Source organism: Trachurus trachurus (assembly GCF_905171665.1).
Source record: "Trachurus trachurus genome assembly, chromosome: 1".
Lineage (NCBI taxonomy): Eukaryota > Metazoa > Chordata > Actinopteri > Carangiformes > Carangidae > Trachurus > Trachurus trachurus.
In genome coordinates this window covers 40,094,603-40,119,148 of record NC_139891.1, presented here as the reverse complement: position 1 = coordinate 40,119,148, position 24,546 = coordinate 40,094,603, and the positions used below count along the sequence as shown (strand labels likewise).

At 43.8% G+C, this 24,546-nt stretch overlaps 1 protein-coding gene across 1 annotated transcript in view; it reads left to right on the top strand.

The window, feature by feature from the left end:
- The window catches only part of LOC310984948 (calpain-1 catalytic subunit-like), a gene marked incomplete at both ends in the record, with an annotated part of 41,735 nt that overhangs the window by 2,432 nt on the left and 14,757 nt on the right, over positions 1-24,546 (top strand). Inside the window, 7 exons of the mRNA XM_083970330.1 lie at positions 20,148-20,266; positions 20,732-20,865; positions 21,575-21,743; positions 22,080-22,163; positions 22,665-22,750; positions 23,548-23,622; positions 24,178-24,338. Coding sequence (XP_083826456.1) covers positions 20,148-20,266; positions 20,732-20,865; positions 21,575-21,743; positions 22,080-22,163; positions 22,665-22,750; positions 23,548-23,622; positions 24,178-24,338 — 828 coding nt within the window. The remainder of the gene's footprint in view (positions 1-20,147; positions 20,267-20,731; positions 20,866-21,574; positions 21,744-22,079; positions 22,164-22,664; positions 22,751-23,547; positions 23,623-24,177; positions 24,339-24,546) is intronic.

Genomic DNA, 24,546 nt, shown 5'->3' with positions numbered 1-24,546 from the left:
AGGAGACGGACGGGCGGGCGGTAGCTATGTGTCAGAATCCAAACAGAGATTAACACCGAAGCAGCAGCAACACAAACAGATAAATGAATCAACACAACAGGGATGTTGAATAGATAACCATGTGATAACTGATGACATCACTCTCAGTGAATAATGCTGCGTTCGAGACCAGTAGGAAAGTTCTGACTTCAAAGTGTTGCTGGACCAGAACAACCAGAAACACGTTGCACCGGGACAAACAAAGGACACAAAAACTATTTAGAAAAAGAACATTTTAATGTATTTTAGGATCTAAAAGCATTTTAATTGATGTTTTACTGTTGACGGTGTGGTTGTGCGCGGTGCAGGTTGTTGTGTGACGTCAGATTAGATTAGATTAGATTAGATTAGATGTACACCTACTTTATTCATCCCATAACGGGGAAATGTAGCCTAGTTGTTACATCAGCCATGTTAAGAAAGAAAGAAAGTAGGGAGGGCTAAAACACAATAAACAATAAAACAAATCAACCTTCAACCAGGCAGTGTGCAAAACAAGTACTGAGGATGTAAGGATATATATCAAAATATTGCAACGTAAGTGACAATGATATAAATATAAGTGTATAAATAATATAAATACTACTACTGCAGGTGTGTATGAAATAAGAATATGATGTAAAGTGACCACTGATATAAAAATATTGCAAAGTAAGTGACAATGATATAAATATAGATATGAATATAAATATACTAATACAGCAGTATTAACAGACGACTGATGCTCAGAGAAGTCGGGAGAGATTTCTTCCTCTGACTTCACCAAGCGCTGACATGTTAGATTGCACTTTTTCAAGTCGGAGGTCGGAAAGATAAGATATGCACCATAAGTTTGGTCACACACACATACATACACACACACACACACACACACACACACACACACACACACACACACACACACACACACACACACACACACACACACACACACACACACACACACACACACACACACACACACACACACACACACACATTCTCCCAGAATGCACTGGGAGAGGCTCAACCTGTTTGTCTTTGACTTTCCACACTGCAAAAACCCCAAATCTTTGCATTTGCATTTGCACATATAAAACAAATAAAACATTTGCCCTCCTGAAGCCTGGATGTAATGGAGTTTATCATGGACTTGAACACATTCAGAGAAACCAGACGTTGGAGTTTGAGCTCTGACTGCAGATTGTTCCATGTAGCAGAGAATCTAGAAGCTTCTGGAGTTTCTACAGTGCAGGAGTTGAGTGAAATGAAATGTGAAAGTCATTGTGGAGCCGGTCCTCACAGGCAGAGGAGGACTGAGTGAGTCAGGACGGCCGGGTGGAGTCCTCAGTGTGTGTGTGTGTGTGTGTGTGTGTGTAAACACGGGGTCAGACAGGAATGATCAGTATGCCTCAGTGGGCCGAGCTCCAACTCTCCAACAGTGTTTACAGGAAACTCTCCACTAAAGAGCTGCAGCCACACAAACAGCTGCTGCTCTGTTAGAGAGCTCAGCCAATCACAGAGCAGCCTGCTGAGGCCACGCCCACCCATCAGCCAATCAGAGAGCAGCCTGCTGAGGCCACGCCCACCCATCAGCCAATCAGAGAGCAGCCTGCTGAGGCCACGCCCACCAGCAGTGTAAAAAGGTTCTACGGTCGTTGGGTTTGTAGTCCAGTAATTTTAAGCCAACATGGAGGTCGACCTTGAACAAGTTGCAACAGAATCAAACTCAACTGGTTTTGTATCCTCAACATGTCCTGAGTGAGGGAGAAAAAGCCCAGAAGAATCCCATTAGGGGAAAGTTTAGAAAATTTTTTTTTTTTACGTATGGCTAATTAGCATACATACCAACACCTGATTCGGTTTCATTCAGACCTTAATATTACGTTTTTTTTAACTGTAATATGTTAACAAGACTGAACAAGACATTTTCACCTGTTATACCCAATGTTTAGATCAGGTGTTGTATGAATGCAGATTAGCCGTACGTAATGTCAGACCTGCTCTACTAAGGATGTGGCTATCCTGAAAAATTGCAGTCATCTTGAAATTTAAAGTGGTTTCTTGTTGGTTGACCGATGGAGTCAACTCATTGTCATGTTAAAGCAGAAGTGAGTGATATATTTGTGTTAATATAAGTCTTAAATAGTTGTATCTTCCGACAGCAATCACTTCTATAGAGTGTTTGGACTGAAACACGGGTCTGTCAGTCCCTCTGCTCTGCTCTGAGCCGAAGAGAAAACATTTATCGTATCCTACAGTTTTTATCCAATGAGGAGAGAGAACGGCATGCAGGGCTGTGTGTGCAGCCAAGGAACGCCGTGAATGTGGCGACGTAGGGACGAGGACTGTTATGGTGCGTTCAAGGAAACTCGTATTTTTCCGACCGTGAAGTGGTACCAGTTCGATCTGGTACGAGTTCACCGGTCGGAAGTTACGAGTGGCCGTTATAGTGACTTTCACCGGTAAAACAGGTCGGAAAAACACGAGTGGGTTGCCTGGAACGCTACAAAGTCGTAAGTTGTGACTTGAAGCTGTAATTTACGATTTCAAAAGCCTGCCTGGAACGCAGCATTAGCAAAAACGACCGGACCACTTACTTCTGCTTTAATAAAGAATTAAAAAAAACTTGTAATACATTTTTTGTTTGTCTTAATGTAAGTAATCAACTCAGTAATTTTCATGTAGATATCTAAAGGTTAAAAATTTGACCTTATTCACGTGATAAAAATAATGAATAGGCGTATTATGGGATATATTTGGGTCTTCTTCTAAACTTTCCCCTAATGGGATTCTTCGGGGCTTTTTCTCCCTCACTCAGGACATGTTGAGGATACAAAACCAGTTGAGTTTGATTCTGTTGCAGTTTGTTCAACCTTTTTCCATCAAATGACTGGACTATTTACGGAGCGGCTCCTGAAGGCAGCACTCAGCTGTCACTTCTGACCTGGTATTGATCAGTGATCAGGTGGAAACTCCATTAACGTTAGCACTTAGCTTAGCACTTAGCACTTAGCTTAGCATTAGTGTCTCCCAGGAGACCATTAGGACGATAATGGAGTCGGCTGACGTCCAGGCTGCAGCACGGACACTTCCTGGAACACTCTCATCTTCATCATATTCAATCTTCATAACATACTCCTTCATCTTCCTCTACATCATCATCATCTTCATCTTCATCATATTCATTCATCAACTTCTCCTTCATCTTCATCTTAATCATCTTCTTCATCTTCATCTTCATCCTCCTCTCAGGCAGCAGCTGTTTGTCCCTTTCTGTGCGTTCACACCAAAAGCTTCCAAAGCATCAAAAACGCTCGAGGGTTACTTAGCTTCAGACAAGACAGCTTCCAAAACGGCAAATACTTTCAGCCACTTTGGCCGCACGTCACGTGACTGACATCAAAGTTCGATCGCGCTGGTCATTGGGGAGCCGGAGGACAAAAAAAAGAAAAAAAAAGGCAGCCGAAGGACGTCTCTAATGCAGCGATCGCCGGATCGATTCCTGACTGTGCTGATCTGGGGCCTCATTTATCAAAGAGGGTGTAAAACTGCTACTAAATATTTGCGTACGGCGAAAAGACGAAAATGGCGTACACCCTAAATATTTACACCTTTTTCAGATCAATCAAACTGTGCGTACGCACAACTCTCCGCAATAAACCACACAGGACTCAAGAATGGTGCACACGTGAACACACCTCTTACTCCGCCCCCGGAACGCCTATATACAACTATATATGGTCAGCACGTGCATATTTAATCAGCCATGTGGCTCTGTGGCGCAGCAACTTTTGTGACAACAAAGTGACAACGGAGACAACCGGCGGAGGACGGGGGAAAGAAGCGGAACTTCTCCGCTTCTCTGAAAGCAGATACACGGGCAATAAATCAGTCAGAAAAATGATCTTGCATTTTAATAAGCTACAATAAAAACAAAAACCTCCCAAATCTCAACAAAAGGGAGCAGAAAGAAGAAGAATCTTATGTAATCTGCCCGTTTATCCCAGAAAATCTTTTTTTTTTTTTTTTTTTCTTTTTACCTAGATGTTAAAACAATGTAGGAAGCAGGATGATAGTTACCATTACTTTGCAGGCCTTTCCACTACACAGTTACAGCTCTACTGGACTCGGTTTAGGTCATTTTCCATTACAGCTGAGTCCTTCACAGTTCCTCCTCAGGCCGCGTTGTCTCACTCTTTATTCTCTCCTCTCGTCAGCTCCAAACACACGTGCACCTCGTTAACTCAGGTGACAGAATAATAACAGTCTAGGCTGCAGATCAGTGTGCGCTGCTGCCGGTGTGTTTTTAAACTTGGATGGTTTGATCCTTGTCGGACGTCACATAGCCTAATCAAAAAAGCAAAATCCACAATGCGCTCTGTTTATCAATTAACATAAAGCCTAGTGTTATTATAGAGCGGGTTGGATTGCCAGCATCAACGGTCCACCACTACCACAATTACTTTAAAAAAAAATCCTCTGTGCTCTTCTAAATGTACTCCGCTCCTCTCTCCCTCTCACACTGCAGTTCTCTGACTCAGCAACGGTGTCGCCAATTCCTCCTGTTCCTCAAAAAAGGCGTACGCCAGGGTCAAAATGGGTGTAAATGTCCGCACTTTTCCCCGTCAGGTTTTGGCTTGATAGATCCCAAATTTGGCGGAGAAAAGTGCGTACGCACAAAACGAGGGGAAAATGGCGTAAAAAAAGGTGTATCCACAATGATAAATGAGGCCCCTGGACTGTGTCGTTCCCTCAGTCTCTCCTCTCCTCCACTGTCCTGTCTGAACTAACAATATGTTTTAAAGGCCCATGCTGTGCACTTTTCTCTGGGTTTATTTCCCTAACAAGATGTATCATTGGTTTTGAGTACCTGTGATCTGCTTCATATGGTTTCTACTGCCCCTTTCTGTTGCCTCTTTCTGGAGCTCTAGCAGGCACAGGTCATTTGGCCAATCAGAAGAGAGAATGAGAACCTCTCCTCTGATTGGCTCACTGTTTTTGAGTGGCATGTGGTCGGGCCAATCACAGGCAAGTAACTGAAACCTAAGCTGCATTCATAAAAATTGAAAAAAAAAAAGCAACTGGTCACGGTGGGCGGAGTTACCTTGTGTGTAACATCACAGAAAGGAGGAAGTGCTATCTGCTCGTCTTAAAGAGAATGTTCCTACAAATGGGCGGTGTGTGTTTCTCCGTTTATGACCAGTTTGATGCATGGGGCAGTTTATACGTCTATCTATATACATCTATATCATCTATATACGTGGCCCAGAGACCTCCCCAAGCACCACAGAATAACCACAATCACATTTTTCATGCCATGGGGCCTTTAACATAAAGCTGAAAGCAGTCGATGTGTCTAGTGTCAGCTGAAGGTAGTTGAAGGTAGTTGAAGAGTCAGTTGAAGGTAGTTGAAGTGTCAGCTGAAGGTAGTTGAAGGCAAGGCAAGGCAAGGCAAGGCAATTTTATTTGTATTCATTAGATTCACATGACGTCACTGTGTTTCTGCGCCGCCATATTTGTGTCTGAATCAGGGCAATCTGGGCACAGGTCACAGCGTCACGTTACCAGAACAAGTGGAGTAGTAGGAGGAAATCAGCAAGAGACCGAAAATTTACGTTATTTGAAAGATGCCAGGATAATATTGTGCTGTTGACTGTGATAGCAGTCCCCCAAAAAACCCCGGCAGAATTCCATCCCAAAAGACGTAAAGTTACAGGCGGAATAAATAGTTGACTGCAGGCATCTATCAGTGGCAGCGTGGGCTGTGACAAGTCTCACTAAAAGAGGGGATTCACTTTTTTTTTAATAACATGGATATATTGAATTCTGCATTTTGATTACTTTCTTATTAATTACTCACTGATTCTGCATTTATGGTCTTTTATTTCTGTATAACAGACCGTTGCTAAGTAAAACGGGCCGTTGCTAGGGACGCCGCTCTGATCAGCGGAGCAGGGCAGAAGAACTATCAAGGACTTTTACCTTGTGTTTCATTTTTACCAGCTTCAGACTAATTGTGATGTTAGAGAAATGACTTGTAGCTTGTTAGAGGGAGAGTGGAGGCTCTCTGCCTCCCTCACCGCTGCTGGAACCAAACCTGCGATCAGAGCGGACAGAGCGGACGGGCCAGCGCAGTGTCACAGCTGTGACCAGCTGTGTCTGTGCCACCGCGAGTCCGTGACACAAACGTGTCCCGTAACCGTCATCTCTTATGACAGACAGGACCACATAAATGCGCACAACGTAACATTCACATGATAATTCATCAATCTACTGATTGATTATCAAAAGCTCGTTGAAAACAACTACACACGAGTCGACAGGAGGAGGGTGAGGAGCAAACAGCGGAGAAGTGACCGGACTAGGACTTTGATCAACATTACGTCTCAAATTAATTAATTACTTAATAAACTGTGTAATAAGTGGGATAATATAGAGTAATTAGTCTGTTGTTATAGAGATATAAACCCAGACAGGATGTATGAAACCCTGTCATTTTGTCAAGAAACTGTCATTTCCATCCTGCGGTTTGCATGCTGTCATATGAGGAGACCTGTCAAATCGGACACAAACATGGCGGCGGTCCCTTCGACGTGACGTCACTGCAACCCATGAATAGCCCGTTTTTACAAACAGTTTTGTCTCAAAGGGCTTCACATGGCATCGTAACAACATCCTCTGTCCTTAGACCCTCACATCGACTGAGGAAAAACTCCATAGAAAACCCTTTTAACAGGGAAAATCTGAGAAACCTCAGGGTGAGCAACAGAGGAGGGATCATCACCCAGGACGGACAGACGTGCAATAGATGTTGTTACAGACAAGAAAACAGTTTACAAGGTAGTTGAAGGTAGTTGAAGTGTCAGCTGAAGGTAGTTGAAGTGTCATGAAGTGTCAGCTGAAGGTAGTTGAAGTGTCATGAAGTGTCAGCTGAAGGTAGTTGAAGGTAGTTGAAGTGTCAGCTGAAGGTAGTTGAAGGTAGTTGAAGTGTCAGCTGAAGGTAGTTGAAGTGTCATGAAGTGTCAGCTGAAGGTAGTTGAAGTGTCATGAAGTGTCAGCTGAAGGTAGTTGAAGTGTCATGAAGTGTCAGCTGAAGGTAGTTGAAGGTAGTTGAAGTGTCAGCTGAAGGTAGTTGAAGGTAGTTGAAGTGTCAGCTGAAGGTAGTTGAAGTGTCATGAAGTGTCAGCTGAAGGTAGTTGAAGGTAGTTGAAGTGTCAGCTGAAGGTAGTTGAAGTGTCATGAAGTGTCAGCTGAAGGTAGTTGAAGTGTCATGAAGTGTCAGCTGAAGGTAGTTGAAGGTAGTTGAAGTGTCAGCTGAAGGTAGTTGAAGTGTCATGAAGTGTCAGCTGAAGGTAGTTGAAGGTAGTTGAAGTGTCAGCTGAAGGTAGTTGAAGTGTCATGAAGTGTCAGCTGAAGGTAGTTGAAGTGTCATGAAGTGTCAGCTGAAGGTAGTTGAAGGTAGTTGAAGCGTCAGCTGAAGGTAGTTGAAGTGTCATGAAGTGTCAGCTGAAGGTAGTTGAAGTGTCAGCTGAAGGTAGTTGAAGGTAGTTGAAGTGTCAGCTGAAGGTAGTTGAAGTGTCAGCTGAAGGTAGTTGAAGTGTCAGCTGAAGGTAGTTGAAGTGTCAGCTGAAGGTAGTTGAAGGTAGTTGAAGTGTCAGCTGAAGGTAGTTGAAGTGTCAGCTGAAGGTAGTTGAAGTGTCATGAAGTGTCAGCTGAAGGTAGTTGAAGTGTCAGCTGAAGGTAGTTGAAGTGTCAGCTGAAGGTAGTTGAAGTGTCAGCTGAAGGTAGTTGAAGTGTCAGCTGAAGGTAGTTGAAGAGTCAGCTGAAGGTAGTTGAAGTGTCAGCTGAAGGTAGTTGAAGTGTCAGCTGAAGGTAGTTGAAGCGTCAGCTGAAGGTAGTTGAAGTGTCATGAAGTGTCAGCTGAAGGTAGTTGAAGGTAGTTGAAGTGTCAGCTGAAGGTAGTTGAAGTGTCATGAAGTGTCAGCTGAAGGTAGTTGAAGTGTCATGAAGTGTCAGCTGAAGGTAGTTGAAGGTAGTTGAAGCGTCAGCTGAAGGTAGTTGAAGTGTCATGAAGTGTCAGCTGAAGGTAGTTGAAGTGTCAGCTGAAGGTAGTTGAAGGTAGTTGAAGTGTCAGCTGAAGGTAGTTGAAGTGTCAGCTGAAGGTAGTTGAAGGTAGTTGAAGCGTCAGCTGAAGGTAGTTGAAGTGTCATGAAGTGTCAGCTGAAGGTAGTTGAAGTGTCATGAAGTGTCAGCTGAAGGTAGTTGAAGGTAGTTGAAGTGTCAGCTGAAGGTAGTTGAAGGTAGTTGAAGTGTCAGCTGAAGGTAGTTGAAGTGTCATGAAGTGTCAGCTGAAGGTAGTTGAAGTGTCATGAAGTGTCAGCTGAAGGTAGTTGAAGTGTCATGAAGTGTCAGCTGAAGGTAGTTGAAGTGTCATGAAGTGTCAGCTGAAGGTAGTTGAAGGTAGTTGAAGTGTCAGCTGAAGGTAGTTGAAGGTAGTTGAAGTGTCAGCTGAAGGTAGTTGAAGTGTCATGAAGTGTCAGCTGAAGGTAGTTGAAGGTAGTTGAAGTGTCAGCTGAAGGTAGTTGAAGTGTCATGAAGTGTCAGCTGAAGGTAGTTGAAGTGTCATGAAGTGTCAGCTGAAGGTAGTTGAAGGTAGTTGAAGTGTCAGCTGAAGGTAGTTGAAGTGTCATGAAGTGTCAGCTGAAGGTAGTTGAAGGTAGTTGAAGTGTCAGCTGAAGGTAGTTGAAGTGTCATGAAGTGTCAGCTGAAGGTAGTTGAAGTGTCATGAAGTGTCAGCTGAAGGTAGTTGAAGGTAGTTGAAGCGTCAGCTGAAGGTAGTTGAAGTGTCATGAAGTGTCAGCTGAAGGTAGTTGAAGTGTGAGCTGAAGGTAGTTGAAGGTAGTTGAAGTGTCAGCTGAAGGTAGTTGAAGTGTCAGCTGAAGGTAGTTGAAGTGTCAGCTGAAGGTAGTTGAAGGTAGTTGAAGTGTCAGCTGAAGGTAGTTGAAGTGTCAGCTGAAGGTAGTTGAAGTGTCATGAAGTGTCAGCTGAAGGTAGTTGAAGTGTCAGCTGAAGGTAGTTGAAGTGTCAGCTGAAGGTAGTTGAAGTGTCAGCTGAAGGTAGTTGAAGTGTCAGCTGAAGGTAGTTGAAGAGTCAGCTGAAGGTAGTTGAAGTGTCAGCTGAAGGTAGTTGAAGTGTCAGCTGAAGGTAGTTGAAGCGTCAGCTGAAGGTAGTTGAAGTGTCATGAAGTGTCAGCTGAAGGTAGTTGAAGGTAGTTGAAGCGTCAGCTGAAGGTAGTTGAAGTGTCATGAAGTGTCAGCTGAAGGTAGTTGAAGTGTCAGCTGAAGGTAGTTGAAGGTAGTTGAAGTGTCAGCTGAAGGTAGTTGAAGTGTCAGCTGAAGGTAGTTGAAGGTAGTTGAAGTGTCAGCTGAAGGTAGTTGAAGTGTCATGAAGTGTCAGCTGAAGGTAGTTGAAGTGTCATGAAGTGTCAGCTGAAGGTAGTTGAAGGTAGTTGAAGTGTCAGCTGAAGGTAGTTGAAGTGTCATGAAGTGTCAGCTGAAGGTAGTTGAAGTGTCATGAAGTGTCAGCTGAAGGTAGTTGAAGTGTCATGAAGTGTCAGCTGAAGGTAGTTGAAGGTAGTTGAAGTGTCAGCTGAAGGTAGTTGAAGTGTCATGAAGTGTCAGCTGAAGGTAGTTGAAGTGTCATGAAGTGTCAGCTGAAGGTAGTTGAAGGTAGTTGAAGCGTCAGCTGAAGGTAGTTGAAGTGTCATGAAGTGTCAGCTGAAGGTAGTTGAAGTGTCAGCTGAAGGTAGTTGAAGGTAGTTGAAGTGTCAGCTGAAGGTAGTTGAAGTGTCAGCTGAAGGTAGTTGAAGTGTCAGCTGAAGGTAGTTGAAGGTAGTTGAAGTGTCAGCTGAAGGTAGTTGAAGTGTCAGCTGAAGGTAGTTGAAGGTAGTTGAAGTGTCAGCTGAAGGTAGTTGAAGGTAGTTGAAGTGTCAGCTGAAGGTAGTTGAAGTGTCAGCTGAAGGTAGTTGAAGGTAGTTGAAGCGTCAGCTGAAGGTAGTTGAAGTGTCATGAAGTGTCAGCTGAAGGTAGTTGAAGGTAGTTGAAGTGTCAGCTGAAGGTAGTTGAAGTGTCATGAAGTGTCAGCTGAAGGTAGTTGAAGTGTCATGAAGTGTCAGCTGAAGGTAGTTGAAGGTAGTTGAAGCGTCAGCTGAAGGTAGTTGAAGTGTCATGAAGTGTCAGCTGAAGGTAGTTGAAGTGTCAGCTGAAGGTAGTTGAAGGTAGTTGAAGTGTCAGCTGAAGGTAGTTGAAGTGTCAGCTGAAGGTAGTTGAAGTGTCATGAAGTGTCAGCTGAAGGTAGTTGAAGGTAGTTGAAGTGTCAGCTGAAGGTAGTTGAAGTGTCATGAAGTGTCAGCTGAAGGTAGTTGAAGTGTCATGAAGTGTCAGCTGAAGGTAGTTGAAGGTAGTTGAAGTGTCAGCTGAAGGTAGTTGAAGTGTCATGAAGTGTCAGCTGAAGGTAGTTGAAGTGTCATGAAGTGTCAGCTGAAGGTAGTTGAAGGTAGTTGAAGTGTCAGCTGAAGGTAGTTGAAGTGTCAGCTGAAGGTAGTTGAAGTGTCAGCTGAAGGTAGTTGAAGGTAGTTGAAGTGTCAGCTGAAGGTAGTTGAAGTGTCATGAAGTGTCAGCTGAAGGTAGTTGAAGTGTCATGAAGTGTCAGCTGAAGGTAGTTGAAGGTAGTTGAAGCGTCAGCTGAAGGTAGTTGAAGTGTCATGAAGTGTCAGCTGAAGGTAGTTGAAGTGTCAGCTGAAGGTAGTTGAAGGTAGTTGAAGTGTCAGCTGAAGGTAGTTGAAGTGTCAGCTGAAGGTAGTTGAAGTGTCATGAAGTGTCAGCTGAAGGTAGTTGAAGGTAGTTGAAGTGTCAGCTGAAGGTAGTTGAAGTGTCATGAAGTGTCAGCTGAAGGTAGTTGAAGTGTCATGAAGTGTCAGCTGAAGGTAGTTGAAGGTAGTTGAAGTGTCAGCTGAAGGTAGTTGAAGTGTCATGAAGTGTCAGCTGAAGGTAGTTGAAGTGTCATGAAGTGTCAGCTGAAGGTAGTTGAAGGTAGTTGAAGTGTCAGCTGAAGGTAGTTGAAGTGTCAGCTGAAGGTAGTTGAAGTGTCAGCTGAAGGTAGTTGAAGTGTCATGAAGTGTCAGCTGAAGGTAGTTGAAGTGTCATGAAGTGTCAGCTGAAGGTAGTTGAAGGTAGTTGAAGCGTCAGCTGAAGGTAGTTGAAGTGTCATGAAGTGTCAGCTGAAGGTAGTTGAAGTGTCAGCTGAAGGTAGTTGAAGGTAGTTGAAGTGTCAGCTGAAGGTAGTTGAAGTGTCATGAAGTGTCAGCTGAAGGTAGTTGAAGTGTCATGAAGTGTCAGCTGAAGGTAGTTGAAGGTAGTTGAAGTGTCAGCTGAAGGTAGTTGAAGGTAGTTGAAGTGTCAGCTGAAGGTAGTTGAAGTGTCATGAAGTGTCAGCTGAAGGTAGTTGAAGTGTCATGAAGTGTCAGCTGAAGGTAGTTGAAGTGTCATGAAGTGTCAGCTGAAGGTAGTTGAAGTGTCATGAAGTGTCAGCTGAAGGTAGTTGAAGGTAGTTGAAGTGTCAGCTGAAGGTAGTTGAAGGTAGTTGAAGTGTCAGCTGAAGGTAGTTGAAGTGTCATGAAGTGTCAGCTGAAGGTAGTTGAAGGTAGTTGAAGTGTCAGCTGAAGGTAGTTGAAGTGTCATGAAGTGTCAGCTGAAGGTAGTTGAAGTGTCATGAAGTGTCAGCTGAAGGTAGTTGAAGGTAGTTGAAGTGTCAGCTGAAGGTAGTTGAAGTGTCATGAAGTGTCAGCTGAAGGTAGTTGAAGGTAGTTGAAGTGTCAGCTGAAGGTAGTTGAAGTGTCATGAAGTGTCAGCTGAAGGTAGTTGAAGTGTCATGAAGTGTCAGCTGAAGGTAGTTGAAGGTAGTTGAAGCGTCAGCTGAAGGTAGTTGAAGTGTCATGAAGTGTCAGCTGAAGGTAGTTGAAGTGTCAGCTGAAGGTAGTTGAAGGTAGTTGAAGTGTCAGCTGAAGGTAGTTGAAGTGTCATGAAGTGTCAGCTGAAGGTAGTTGAAGTGTCATGAAGTGTCAGCTGAAGGTAGTTGAAGGTAGTTGAAGTGTCAGCTGAAGGTAGTTGAAGGTAGTTGAAGTGTCAGCTGAAGGTAGTTGAAGTGTCATGAAGTGTCAGCTGAAGGTAGTTGAAGTGTCATGAAGTGTCAGCTGAAGGTAGTTGAAGTGTCATGAAGTGTCAGCTGAAGGTAGTTGAAGTGTCATGAAGTGTCAGCTGAAGGTAGTTGAAGGTAGTTGAAGTGTCAGCTGAAGGTAGTTGAAGGTAGTTGAAGTGTCAGCTGAAGGTAGTTGAAGTGTCATGAAGTGTCAGCTGAAGGTAGTTGAAGGTAGTTGAAGTGTCAGCTGAAGGTAGTTGAAGTTTCATGAAGTGTCAGCTGAAGGTAGTTGAAGTGTCATGAAGTGTCAGCTGAAGGTAGTTGAAGGTAGTTGAAGTGTCAGCTGAAGGTAGTTGAAGTGTCATGAAGTGTCAGCTGAAGGTAGTTGAAGTGTCATGAAGTGTCAGCTGAAGGTAGTTGAAGGTAGTTGAAGTGTCAGCTGAAGGTAGTTGAAGTGTCATGAAGTGTCAGCTGAAGGTAGTTGAAGTGTCATGAAGTGTCAGCTGAAGGTAGTTGAAGGTAGTTGAAGTGTCAGCTGAAGGTAGTTGAAGTGTCAGCTGAAGGTAGTTGAAGTGTCAGCTGAAGGTAGTTGAAGGTAGTTGAAGTGTCAGCTGAAGGTAGTTGAAGTGTCATGAAGTGTCAGCTGAAGGTAGTTGAAGTGTCATGAAGTGTCAGCTGAAGGTAGTTGAAGGTAGTTGAAGCGTCAGCTGAAGGTAGTTGAAGTGTCATGAAGTGTCAGCTGAAGGTAGTTGAAGTGTCAGCTGAAGGTAGTTGAAGGTAGTTGAAGTGTCAGCTGAAGGTAGTTGAAGTGTCATGAAGTGTCAGCTGAAGGTAGTTGAAGTGTCATGAAGTGTCAGCTGAAGGTAGTTGAAGGTAGTTGAAGCGTCAGCTGAAGGTAGTTGAAGTGTCATGAAGTGTCAGCTGAAGGTAGTTGAAGTGTCAGCTGAAGGTAGTTGAAGGTAGTTGAAGTGTCAGCTGAAGGTAGTTGAAGTGTCAGCTGAAGGTAGTTGAAGGTAGTTGAAGTGTCAGCTGAAGGTAGTTGAAGTGTCAGCTGAAGGTAGTTGAAGGTAGTTGAAGTGTCAGCTGAAGGTAGTTGAAGTGTCATGAAGTGTCAGCTGAAGGTAGTTGAAGTGTCATGAAGTGTCAGCTGAAGGTAGTTGAAGGTAGTTGAAGCGTCAGCTGAAGGTAGTTGAAGTGTCATGAAGTGTCAGCTGAAGGTAGTTGAAGTGTCAGCTGAAGGTAGTTGAAGGTAGTTGAAGTGTCAGCTGAAGGTAGTTGAAGTGTCAGCTGAAGGTAGTTGAAGTGTCAGCTGAAGGTAGTTGAAGGTAGTTGAAGTGTCAGCTGAAGGTAGTTGAAGTGTCAGCTGAAGGTAGTTGAAGTGTCATGAAGTGTCAGCTGAAGGTAGTTGAAGTGTCAGCTGAAGGTAGTTGAAGTGTCAGCTGAAGGTAGTTGAAGTGTCAGCTGAAGGTAGTTGAAGTGTCAGCTGAAGGTAGTTGAAGAGTCAGCTGAAGGTAGTTGAAGTGTCAGCTGAAGGTAGTTGAAGTGTCAGCTGAAGGTAGTTGAAGCGTCAGCTGAAGGTAGTTGAAGTGTCATGAAGTGTCAGCTGAAGGTAGTTGAAGTGTCAGCTGAAGGTAGTTGAAGGTAGTTGAAGTGTCAGCTGAAGGTAGTTGAAGTGTCAGCTGAAGGTAGTTGAAGTGTCATGAAGTGTCAGCTGAAGGTAGTTGAAGGTAGTTGAAGTGTCAGCTGAAGGTAGTTGAAGTGTCATGAAGTGTCAGCTGAAGGTAGTTGAAGTGTCATGAAGTGTCAGCTGAAGGTAGTTGAAGGTAGTTGAAGCGTCAGCTGAAGGTAGTTGAAGTGTCATGAAGTGTCAGCTGAAGGTAGTTGAAGGTAGTTGAAGCGTCAGCTGAAGGTAGTTGAAGTGTCATGAAGTGTCAGCTGAAGGTAGTTGAAGTGTCAGCTGAAGGTAGTTGAAGGTAGTTGAAGTGTCAGCTGAAGGTAGTTGAAGTGTCAGCTGAAGGTAGTTGAAGGTAGTTGAAGTGTCAGCTGAAGGTAGTTGAAGTGTCATGAAGTGTCAGCTGAAGGTAGTTGAAGGTAGTTGAAGTGTCAGCTGAAGGTAGTTGAAGTGTCATGAAGTGTCAGCTGAAGGTAGTTGAAGTGTCATGAAGTGTCAGCTGAAGGTAGTTGAAGGTAGTTGAAGTGTCAGCTGAAGGTAGTTGAAGTGTCATGAAGTGTCAGCTGAAGGTAGTTGAAGTGTCAGCTGAAGGTAGTTGAAGGTAGTTGAAGTGTCAGCTGAAGGTAGTTGAAGTGTCAGCTGAAGGTAGTTGAAGGTAGTTGAAGTGTCAGCTGAAGGTAGTTGAAGTGTCAGCTGAAGGTAGTTGAAGGTAGTTGAAGTGTCAGCTGAAGGTAGTTGAAGTGTCAGCTGAAGGTAGTTGAAGGTAGTTGAAGTGTCAGCTGAAGGTAGTTGAAGGTAGTTGAAGTGTCAGCTGAAGGTAGTTGAAGTGTCAGCTGAAGGTAGTTGAAGTGTCATGAAGTGTCAGCTGAAGGTAGTTGAAGGTAGTTGAAGTGTCAGCTGAAGGTAGTTGAAGTGTCATGAAGTGTCAGCTGAAGGTAGTTGAAGTGTCATGAAGTGTCAGCTGAAGGTAGTTGAAGGTAGTTGAAGCGTCAGCTGAAGGTAGTTGAAGTGTCATGAAGTGTCAGCTGAAGGTAGTTGAAGGTAGTTGAAGCGTCAGCTGAAGGTAGTTGAAGTGTCATGAAGTGTCAGCTGAAGGTAGTTGAAGTGTCAGCTGAAGGTAGTTGAAGGTAGTTGAAGTGTCAGCTGAAGGTAGTTGAAGTGTCAGCTGAAGGTAGTTGAAGGTAGTTGAAGTGTCAGCTGAAGGTAGTTGAAGTGTCATGAAGTGTCAGCTGAAGGTAGTTGAAGTGTCATGAAGTGTCAGCTGAAGGTAGTTGAAGGTAGTTGAAGTGTCAGCTGAAGGTAGTTGAAGTGTCATGAAGTGTCAGCTGAAGGTAGTTGAAGTGTCATGAAGTGTCAGCTGAAGGTAGTTGAAGTGTCATGAAGTGTCAGCTGAAGGTAGTTGAAGTGTCATGAAGTGTCAGCTGAAGGTAGTTGAAGGTAGTTGAAGCGTCAGCTGAAGGTAGTTGAAGTGTCATGAAGTGTCAGCTGAAGGTAGTTGAAGTGTCAGCTGAAGGTAGTTGAAGGTAGTTGAAGTGTCAGCTGAAGGTAGTTGAAGTGTCAGCTGAAGGTAGTTGAAGTGTCAGCTGAAGGTAGTTGAAGGTAGTTGAAGTGTCAGCTGAAGGTAGTTGAAGTGTCAGCTGAAGGTAGTTGAAGGTAGTTGAAGTGTCAGCTGAAGGTAGTTGAAGTGTCAGCTGAAGGTAGTTGAAGGTAGTTGAAGTGTCAGCTGAAGGTAGTTGAAGTGTCAGCTGAAGGTAGTTGAAGGTAGTTGAAGCGTCAGCTGAAGGTAGTTGAAGTGTCATGAAGTGTCAGCTGAAGGTAGTTGAAGGTAGTTGAAGTGTCAGCTGAAGGTAGTTGAAGTGTCATGAAGTGTCAGCTGAAGGTAGTTGAAGTGTCATGAAGTGTCAGCTGAAGGTAGTTGAAGGTAGTTGAAGCGTCAGCTGAAGGTAGTTGAAGTGTCATGAAGTGTCAGCTGAAGGTAGTTGAAGTGTCAGCTGAAGGTAGTTGAAGGTAGTTGAAGTGTCAGCTGAAGGTAGTTGAAGTGTCAGCTGAAGGTAGTTGAAGTGTCATGAAGTGTCAGCTGAAGGTAGTTGAAGGTAGTTGAAGTGTCAGCTGAAGGTAGTTGAAGTGTCATGAAGTGTCAGCTGAAGGTAGTTGAAGTGTCATGAAGTGTCAGCTGAAGGTAGTTGAAGGTAGTTGAAGTGTCAGCTGAAGGTAGTTGAAGTGTCATGAAGTGTCAGCTGAAGGTAGTTGAAGTGTCATGAAGTGTCAGCTGAAGGTAGTTGAAGGTAGTTGAAGTGTCAGCTGAAGGTAGTTGAAGTGTCAGCTGAAGGTAGTTGAAGTGTCAGCTGAAGGTAGTTGAAGGTAGTTGAAGTGTCAGCTGAAGGTAGTTGAAGTGTCATGAAGTGTCAGCTGAAGGTAGTTGAAGTGTCATGAAGTGTCAGCTGAAGGTAGTTGAAGGTAGTTGAAGCGTCAGCTGAAGGTAGTTGAAGTGTCATGAAGTGTCAGCTGAAGGTAGTTGAAGTGTCAGCTGAAGGTAGTTGAAGGTAGTTGAAGTGTCAGCTGAAGGTAGTTGAAGTGTCATGAAGTGTCAGCTGAAGGTAGTTGAAGTGTCATGAAGTGTCAGCTGAAGGTAGTTGAAGGTAGTTGAAGCGTCAGCTGAAGGTAGTTGAAGTGTCATGAAGTGTCAGCTGAAGGTAGTTGAAGTGTCAGCTGAAGGTAGTTGAAGGTAGTTGAAGTGTCAGCTGAAGGTAGTTGAAGTGTCAGCTGAAGGTAGTTGAAGGTAGTTGAAGTGTCAGCTGAAGGTAGTTGAAGTGTCAGCTGAAGGTAGTTGAAGGTAGTTGAAGTGTCAGCTGAAGGTAGTTGAAGTGTCATGAAGTGTCAGCTGAAGGTAGTTGAAGTGTCATGAAGTGTCAGCTGAAGGTAGTTGAAGGTAGTTGAAGCGTCAGCTGAAGGTAGTTGAAGTGTCATGAAGTGTCAGCTGAAGGTAGTTGAAGTGTCATGAAGTGTCAGCTGAAGGTAGTTGAAGTGTCAGCTGAAGGTAGTTGAAGGTAGTTGAAGTGTCAGCTGAAGGTAGTTGAAGTGTCAGCTGAAGGTAGTTGAAGTGTCAGCTGAAGGTAGTTGAAGGTAGTTGAAGTGTCAGCTGAAGGTAGTTGAAGTGTCAGCTGAAGGTAGTTGAAGTGTCATGAAGTGTCAGCTGAAGGTAGTTGAAGTGTCAGCTGAAGGTAGTTGAAGTGTCAGCTGAAGGTAGTTGAAGTGTCAGCTGAAGGTAGTTGAAGAGTCAGCTGAAGGTAGTTGAAGTGTCAGCTGAAGGTAGTTGAAGCGTCAGCTGAAGGTAGTTGAAGTGTCATGAAGTGTCAGCTGAAGGTAGTTGAAGGTAGTTGAAGTGTCAGCTGAAGGTAGTTGAAGTGTCATGAAGTGTCAGCTGAAGGTAGTTGAAGTGTCATGAAGTGTCAGCTGAAGGTAGTTGAAGGTAGTTGAAGCGTCAGCTGAAGGTAGTTGAAGTGTCATGAAGTGTCAGCTGAAGGTAGTTGAAGTGTCAGCTGAAGGTAGTTGAAGGTAGTTGAAGTGTCAGCTGAAGGTAGTTGAAGTGTCAGCTGAAGGTAGTTGAAGTGTCATGAAGTGTCAGCTGAAGGTAGTTGAAGGTAGTTGAAGTGTCAGCTGAAGGTAGTTGAAGTGTCATGAAGTGTCAGCTGAAGGTAGTTGAAGTGTCATGAAGTGTCAGCTGAAGGTAGTTGAAGGTAGTTGAAGCGTCAGCTGAAGGTAGTTGAAGTGTCATGAAGTGTCAGCTGAAGGTAGTTGAAGGTAGTTGAAGCGTCAGCTGAAGGTAGTTGAAGTGTCATGAAGTGTCAGCTGAAGGTAGTTGAAGTGTCAGCTGAAGGTAGTTGAAGGTAGTTGAAGTGTCAGCTGAAGGTAGTTGAAGTGTCAGCTGAAGGTAGTTGAAGTGTCATGAAGTGTCAGCTGAAGGTAGTTGAAGGTAGTTGAAGTGTCAGCTGAAGGTAGTTGAAGTGTCATGAAGTGTCAGCTGAAGGTAGTTGAAGTGTCATGAAGTGTCAGCTGAAGGTAGTTGAAGGTAGTTGAAGCGTCAGCTGAAGGTAGTTGAAGTGTCATGAAGTGTCAGCTGAAGGTAGTTGAAGGTAGTTGAAGCGTCAGCTGAAGGTAGTTGAAGTGTCATGAAGTGTCAGCTGAAGGTAGTTGAAGTGTCAGCTGAAGGTAGTTGAAGGTAGTTGAAGTGTCAGCTGAAGGTAGTTGAAGTGTCAGCTGAAGGTAGTTGAAGGTAGTTGAAGTGTCAGCTGAAGGTAGTTGAAGTGTCAGCTGAAGGTAGTTGAAGGTAGTTGAAGCGTCAGCTGAAGGTAGTTGAAGTGTCATGAAGTGTCAGCTGAAGGTAGTTGAAGGTAGTTGAAGTGTCAGCTGAAGGTAGTTGAAGTGTCATGAAGTGTCAGCTGAAGGTAGTTGAAGTGTCATGAAGTGTCAGCCGAAGGTAGTTGAAGGTAGTTGAAGCGTCAGCTGAAGGTAGTTGAAGTGTCATGAAGTGTCAGCTGAAGGTAGTTGAAGTGTCAGCTGAAGGTAGTTGAAGGTAGTTGAAGTGTCAGCTGAAGGTAGTTGAAGTGTCAGCTGAAGGTAGTTGAAGGTAGTTGAAGTGTCAGCTGAAGGTAGTTGAAGTGTCATGAAGTGTCAGCTGAAGGTAGTTGAAGTGTCATGAAGTGTCAGCTGAAGGTAGTTGAAGGTAGTTGAAGTGTCAGCTGAAGGTAGTTGAAGTGTCATGAAGTGTCAGCTGAAGGTAGTTGAAGTGTCATGAAGTGTCAGCTGAAGGTAGTTGAAGTGTCATGAAGTGTCAGCTGAAGGTAGTTGAAGGTAGTTGAAGTGTCAGCTGAAGGTAGTTGAAGTGTCATGAAGTGTCAGCTGAAGGTAGTTGAAGTGTCATGAAGTGTCAGCTGAAGGTAGTTGAAGGTAGTTGAAGCGTCAGCTGAAGGTAGTTGAAGTGTCATGAAGTGTCAGCTGAAGGTAGTTGAAGTGTCAGCTGAAGGTAGTTGAAGGTAGTTGAAGTGTCAGCTGAAGGTAGTTGAAGTGTCAGCTGAAGGTAGTTGAAGTGTCAGCTGAAGGTAGTTGAAGGTAGTTGAAGTGTCAGCTGAAGGTAGTTGAAGTGTCAGCTGAAGGTAGTTGAAGGTAGTTGAAGTGTCAGCTGAAGGTAGTTGAAGGTAGTTGAAGTGTCAGCTGAAGGTAGTTGAAGTGTCAGCTGAAGGTAGTTGAAGGTAGTTGAAGTGTCAGCTGAAGGTAGTTGAAGGTAGTTGAAGTGTCAGCTGAAGGTAGTTGAAGTGTCATGAAGTGTCAGCTGAATGTAGTTGAAGTGTCAGCTGAAGGTAGTTGAAGGTAGTTGAAGTGTCAGCTGAAGGTAGTTGAAGTGTCAGCTGAAGGTAGTTGAAGGTAGTTGAAGTGTCAGCTGAAGGTAGTTGAAGGTAGTTGAAGTGTCAGCTGAAGGTAGTTGAAGTGTCAGCTGAAGGTAGTTGAAGGTAGTTGAAGCGTCAGCTGAAGGTAGTTGAAGTGTCATGAAGTGTCAGCTGAAGGTAGTTGAAGGTAGTTGAAGTGTCAGCTGAAGGTAGTTGAAGTGTCATGAAGTGTCAGCTGAAGGTAGTTGAAGTGTCATGAAGTGTCAGCTGAAGGTAGTTGAAGGTAGTTGAAGCGTCAGCTGAAGGTAGTTGAAGTGTCATGAAGTGTCAGCTGAAGGTAGTTGAAGTGTCAGCTGAAGGTAGTTGAAGGTAGTTGAAGTGTCAGCTGAAGGTAGTTGAAGTGTCAGCTGAAGGTAGTTGAAGGTAGTTGAAGTGTCAGCTGAAGGTAGTTGAAGTGTCAGCTGAAGGTAGTTGAAGGTAGTTGAAGTGTCAGCTGAAGGTAGTTGAAGTGTCATGAAGTGTCAGCTGAAGGTAGTTGAAGTGTCATGAAGTGTCAGCTGAAGGTAGTTGAAGGTAGTTGAAGCGTCAGCTGAAGGTAGTTGAAGGTAGTTGAAGTGTCAGCTGAAGGTAGTTGAAGTGTCAGCTGAAGGTAGTTGAAGGTAGTTGAAGTGTCAGCTGAAGGTAGTTGAAGTGTCATGAAGTGTCAGCTGAAGGTAGTTGAAGTGTCAGCTGAAGGTAGTTGAAGTGTCATGAAGTGTCAGCTGAAGGTAGTTGAAGTAGTTAAAGTGTCAGCTGAAGGTAGTTGAAGTGTATCATTACAGGTATAGTAAAGTGCTATAAATACAGACTATTTACCATTTACCTCTGTCTTCCAGGCGACTGCTGGCTTCTGGCTGCCATCGGCTCTCTGACTCTGAATGAGCGGCTGCTGCACCGTGTGGTTCCTCATGGTCAGAGCTTCAGCCATCAGTACGCCGGCATCTTCCACTTCCAGGTGAGACTGCACCTGTTCCTGTGTACCTGTGTATTTAGTGAAATTTTAAATGGCACAAATCATGTTTAAAGTGCATAATAACATGCTTTGTCATAGTACTCGGAGGCTGTTTGAAATCAGAGAGAGTCGGTATGAACTGAGGGGATTAGGTGTTTTTAAAAAACCTCAAATAAGAACTAATATTAAACAGCGATGTATTTCTGTTAGCGGTGTTAACCTGTGGAATAACTGTGATGATGAATTAAGAATGTGTAGTTTGATTTCCTCTTCCAAAAATATGTTTAAAACCAAAGTACTAAAACAATATATAAATTTGTTGTGAAAGTAAATGCTCGTTTGATCTAAATCCTTATGGTATAACTCAGACCATGTCGTCTAAAAGTTGTATCTAACCAGATGGACTGTTTCTGTGTCTCTGTGTGTGTCTCTGTGTCTCTGTGTCTCTCTGTGTGTGTGTGTGTGTAGTTCTGGCAGTTCGGGGAGTGGGTGGACGTGGTGATCGATGACCGTCTGCCCGTCAAAGACGGAGAGCTGCTGTTCGTCCACTCGGCCGAGGGCAGCGAGTTCTGGAGCGCTCTGCTGGAGAAGGCCTACGCCAAGTAAGACTCCCTTGTGTTTCCATCCACCTTTTCTTATTCACATTTTCAAAAATTCCGAATAAATACTTGGATGGAAACGCCAGAAATTCAAAAAAAAGATTTTACGCTTGGAGGGGGGGTGGATTTGTCAGCGTATCGATAAAAGGAAAATGCAACTTATTGTTATGGAAACAGGTTTTGCGAGTTGAGCCAGAGTTTGTGCAGGAAAAACTCAGTTTTTATTTGGAGCTAACCAACTGCTGATCGGCGGGCGCTAACCCTGGGCGGAGGGATACGTGAGTTGGTTCGGTCCAAATAAAAACTGTGTTTTTCCTGCACTTTGAAGGGCTGGAAAAAATTATATTATAGTGAACAATGGAACTGTGTATTATTTTCCAGGTAAAACATCTTTTAGGCCGTGAAAATAGGCCGTTTCTTTGGGTCTGTTCACAACACTGTATGTTGTAAATCTCTGGACAGGGCTATTATGGGCTGGCGTTGCTAACGGGAGGAGTGCAGAGAGTCTTCTACTGCAATTAAAGTACTTAGGGGCTATTTGTAGATCATACAACCACACTTTAAAAAAATGATACTGTCCCTTTAACAATCTGAGGTTTCAACGGAGCAGAGCTGCGATCAGTGTCCAGCAACCAAACAGGAACCGTGATTAGAACAAGTGTTCCTCTTGTTTCCTGTGTGTGTGTGTGTGTGTGTGTGTGTGTGTGTGCAGGCTGAATGGGTCCTACGAGGCGCTGTCCGGCGGCAGCACCACCGAGGGCTTTGAGGACTTCACCGGCGGCGTGTCGGAGATGTACGAGCTGAAGAACGCTCCCAGAGATCTGCACCGCATCATCAGGAAAGCTCTGGAGAGAGGCTCTCTGCTGGGCTGCTCCATCGACGTACGTCACACACACACACACACACACACACACACACACACACACACACACACACACACATGAGACTGAAGAACGTTACTTTTTTAGTCAATGTATTGTAGTGCATTCAAATTAGGGCCAGTGGCGTGAATTTGTGGAAATATTGTAGGGAAATTAATGTGGTACAATCTCTCCAAAAACATTTGAGAAAAATGTGGTAAAATACTCCGGAGTATTCATCAGCATGAGGGTGAATTTCATTTTCTGGTGAACTTTTCCTTTAACAATCAGCTGATTAACCAGTTGAAACCGGTCCAGAACCAGTTTGACCCTTGATTTCTGCCTGTGGTTCATCAGATCACCAGCGCCTTTGACATGGAGGCCGTGACCTTCAAGAAGCTGGTGAAAGGCCACGCCTACTCTGTGACCGCGCTCACACAGGTGAGTTCACCTTTGACCTTTGACCTCTGATCCAGCCTCAGGTGTCTGAGTTCCACCCCTGTCTTCTGCACTGCAAAAACTCTACATCTTCCCAAGAATATTTGTCTTATTTCTTGTCAAAATGTCTCATTTCTAGTCAAAACTAAACTCTTTCCACTTAAAATAAGACTCATCACCTAAAAATTAACTTGTTTTTAGATCATTTTCACTTGTTTCAAACTAATTTTCACTTGAAATAAGTAGAAAAATCTGCCAGTGAAAGCAAGTTTTTTGTGTTTGTAATAAGAAAGAAAAACTTGTTCCACTATCAGATTTTTCTACTTATTTCAAGTGAAAATCTGCTTGAAAGAAGTAAAAAGTGTCTAAAAACAAGCTGCTTTTAATGTGATGAGTCTGATTTTAAGTAGAATGAGATTAGTTTTGACTAGAAATAAGACAAATATTCTTGGTAAGATATTAGAGTTTTTGCAGTGTGACCTCTGTCCGTCCTCCTCTCTGCAGGTGGACTACCGCAACCGGCAGGAGCGTCTGATCCGCATCAGGAACCCGTGGGGACAGGTGGAGTGGACCGGGGCCTGGAGCGACAGGTGAGGACACGGGACACGAGACATTTCATTTCATTTCATTTCATTTCATTTCATTTCATTCATACCATTTCTTTATTTATTGAATTGGGACAGTGCACATCCATCAACACTGACGCATTAAGCATCAGTGTAAATGTGCCGGACTTAGCAGCCGCAGTCCCGAGGCAGGTTTCTAAAAGACATAAACACAGAAGACTTTAAAACCTTGTGATGACATCATCAAGTCATACAGTGGACAATTACAAGACAGAACACAGACAGACAATATCAAGGCAAAACAGACACAGACAAACAGAATAAGAACAGACAATTTTAACCCAGTTAAAGAACAATATACCATACATGCCCCGGGAACAGACATCAGATTAAACAGTATTTAAGCTATATGAGTACATGTCTGATGTGTTTTTAACCAATGTTTGAGATTTATTTTAAAGAGTAAGTAGTTGTTGTAATTTCTGATGTGTGGTGGTAACTTGTTCCAGGACTGAGTTCTTCTTACAGAAACAACCATATGACTAAATGTTGTTCTACACCTCGGTACATTACAATCACCTCTTGTTGAGGCTCTGGTTCTTCCTCCTTCATTATTTTTTTTCTGAATGAATTTATTCAGTGGTGGTGGTGGGGGAGGGCAAGTGCGTTTAAAACTTTGAAAATAAGGCAACCATCCATGAAAATCTGATAACTGTCTAAGTCAAGAATGTTAAACTTTTTTTAAACATTACAATAATGAAAATAAAGTGGTGTATAGGAACAGGTGGACAGGTGTAATGTGATGTCTGTGTTGTGTTCAGCTCCTCAGAGTGGAACTCCGTCGACTCTGCAGAGAAAGACGAGCTGCTCTGTAAGATGGAGGACGGAGAGTTCTGGTAGGTTCTACTGAGGAGGATGATGAATGAATGAATGAATGAATGAATGAATGAATGAATGAATGAATGAATGAATGAATGAATGAATACTTTATTTCAAACATGTGAATAACATATTACACTATTCAATAAAAACCTTGTATGTTTGAAAAGGAGTAGGAAGCAGCATCAGCTTATTAACTCCTACCCCTTCTCCACCTAGTACCTAGTACTATAGGTCATCTTACTTCCTGTATATCCTGCTTTTTTTTAATACTCTCAACAAAACAAACAATCTAAATCCAATAAGTGACAAGTCTGGCAGCAGTGTGAAACCTTAATGTTGGTCATAGCTCCTCTTCTTCCCTGTAGCTTGTAAATACCATCTGTTTTATCGCTGTTTGGATTTGCTCATGGTGGACCTTGTCTGAGCTCCTCCACTAGTCTGTTCACAGCTTCACTCCACATGTTGACATGCAGAAGCTTTTTAAACTGATGATGATGAAGCTGTGTGTGTGTGTGTGTGTGTGTGTGTGTGTGTGTGTGTGTGTGTGTGTGTGTGTGTGTGTGTGTCAGGATGTCGTTCGGGGACTTCCTGCGTAACTTCTCCAGACTGGAGATCTGTAACCTGACGCCCGACGCTCTGAGCCAGGAGACCAGCAGCTTCTGGACCACGGTGCTGTACGAGGGCACGTGGAGGAGAGGCAGCACGGCCGGGGGCTGCAGGAACCATCCCAGTGAGGACACACAACACACACACAACACACTAACACACACTAACACACCAACACACAACACACACAACACCTCTAAACACAAACACACTAACACACTACTGCAGCAGCTTCTGGACCACGGTGCTGTATGAGGGCACGTGGAGGAGAGGCAGCACGGCCGGGGGCTGCAGGAACCATCCCAGTGAGGACACACTAACACACACAACAC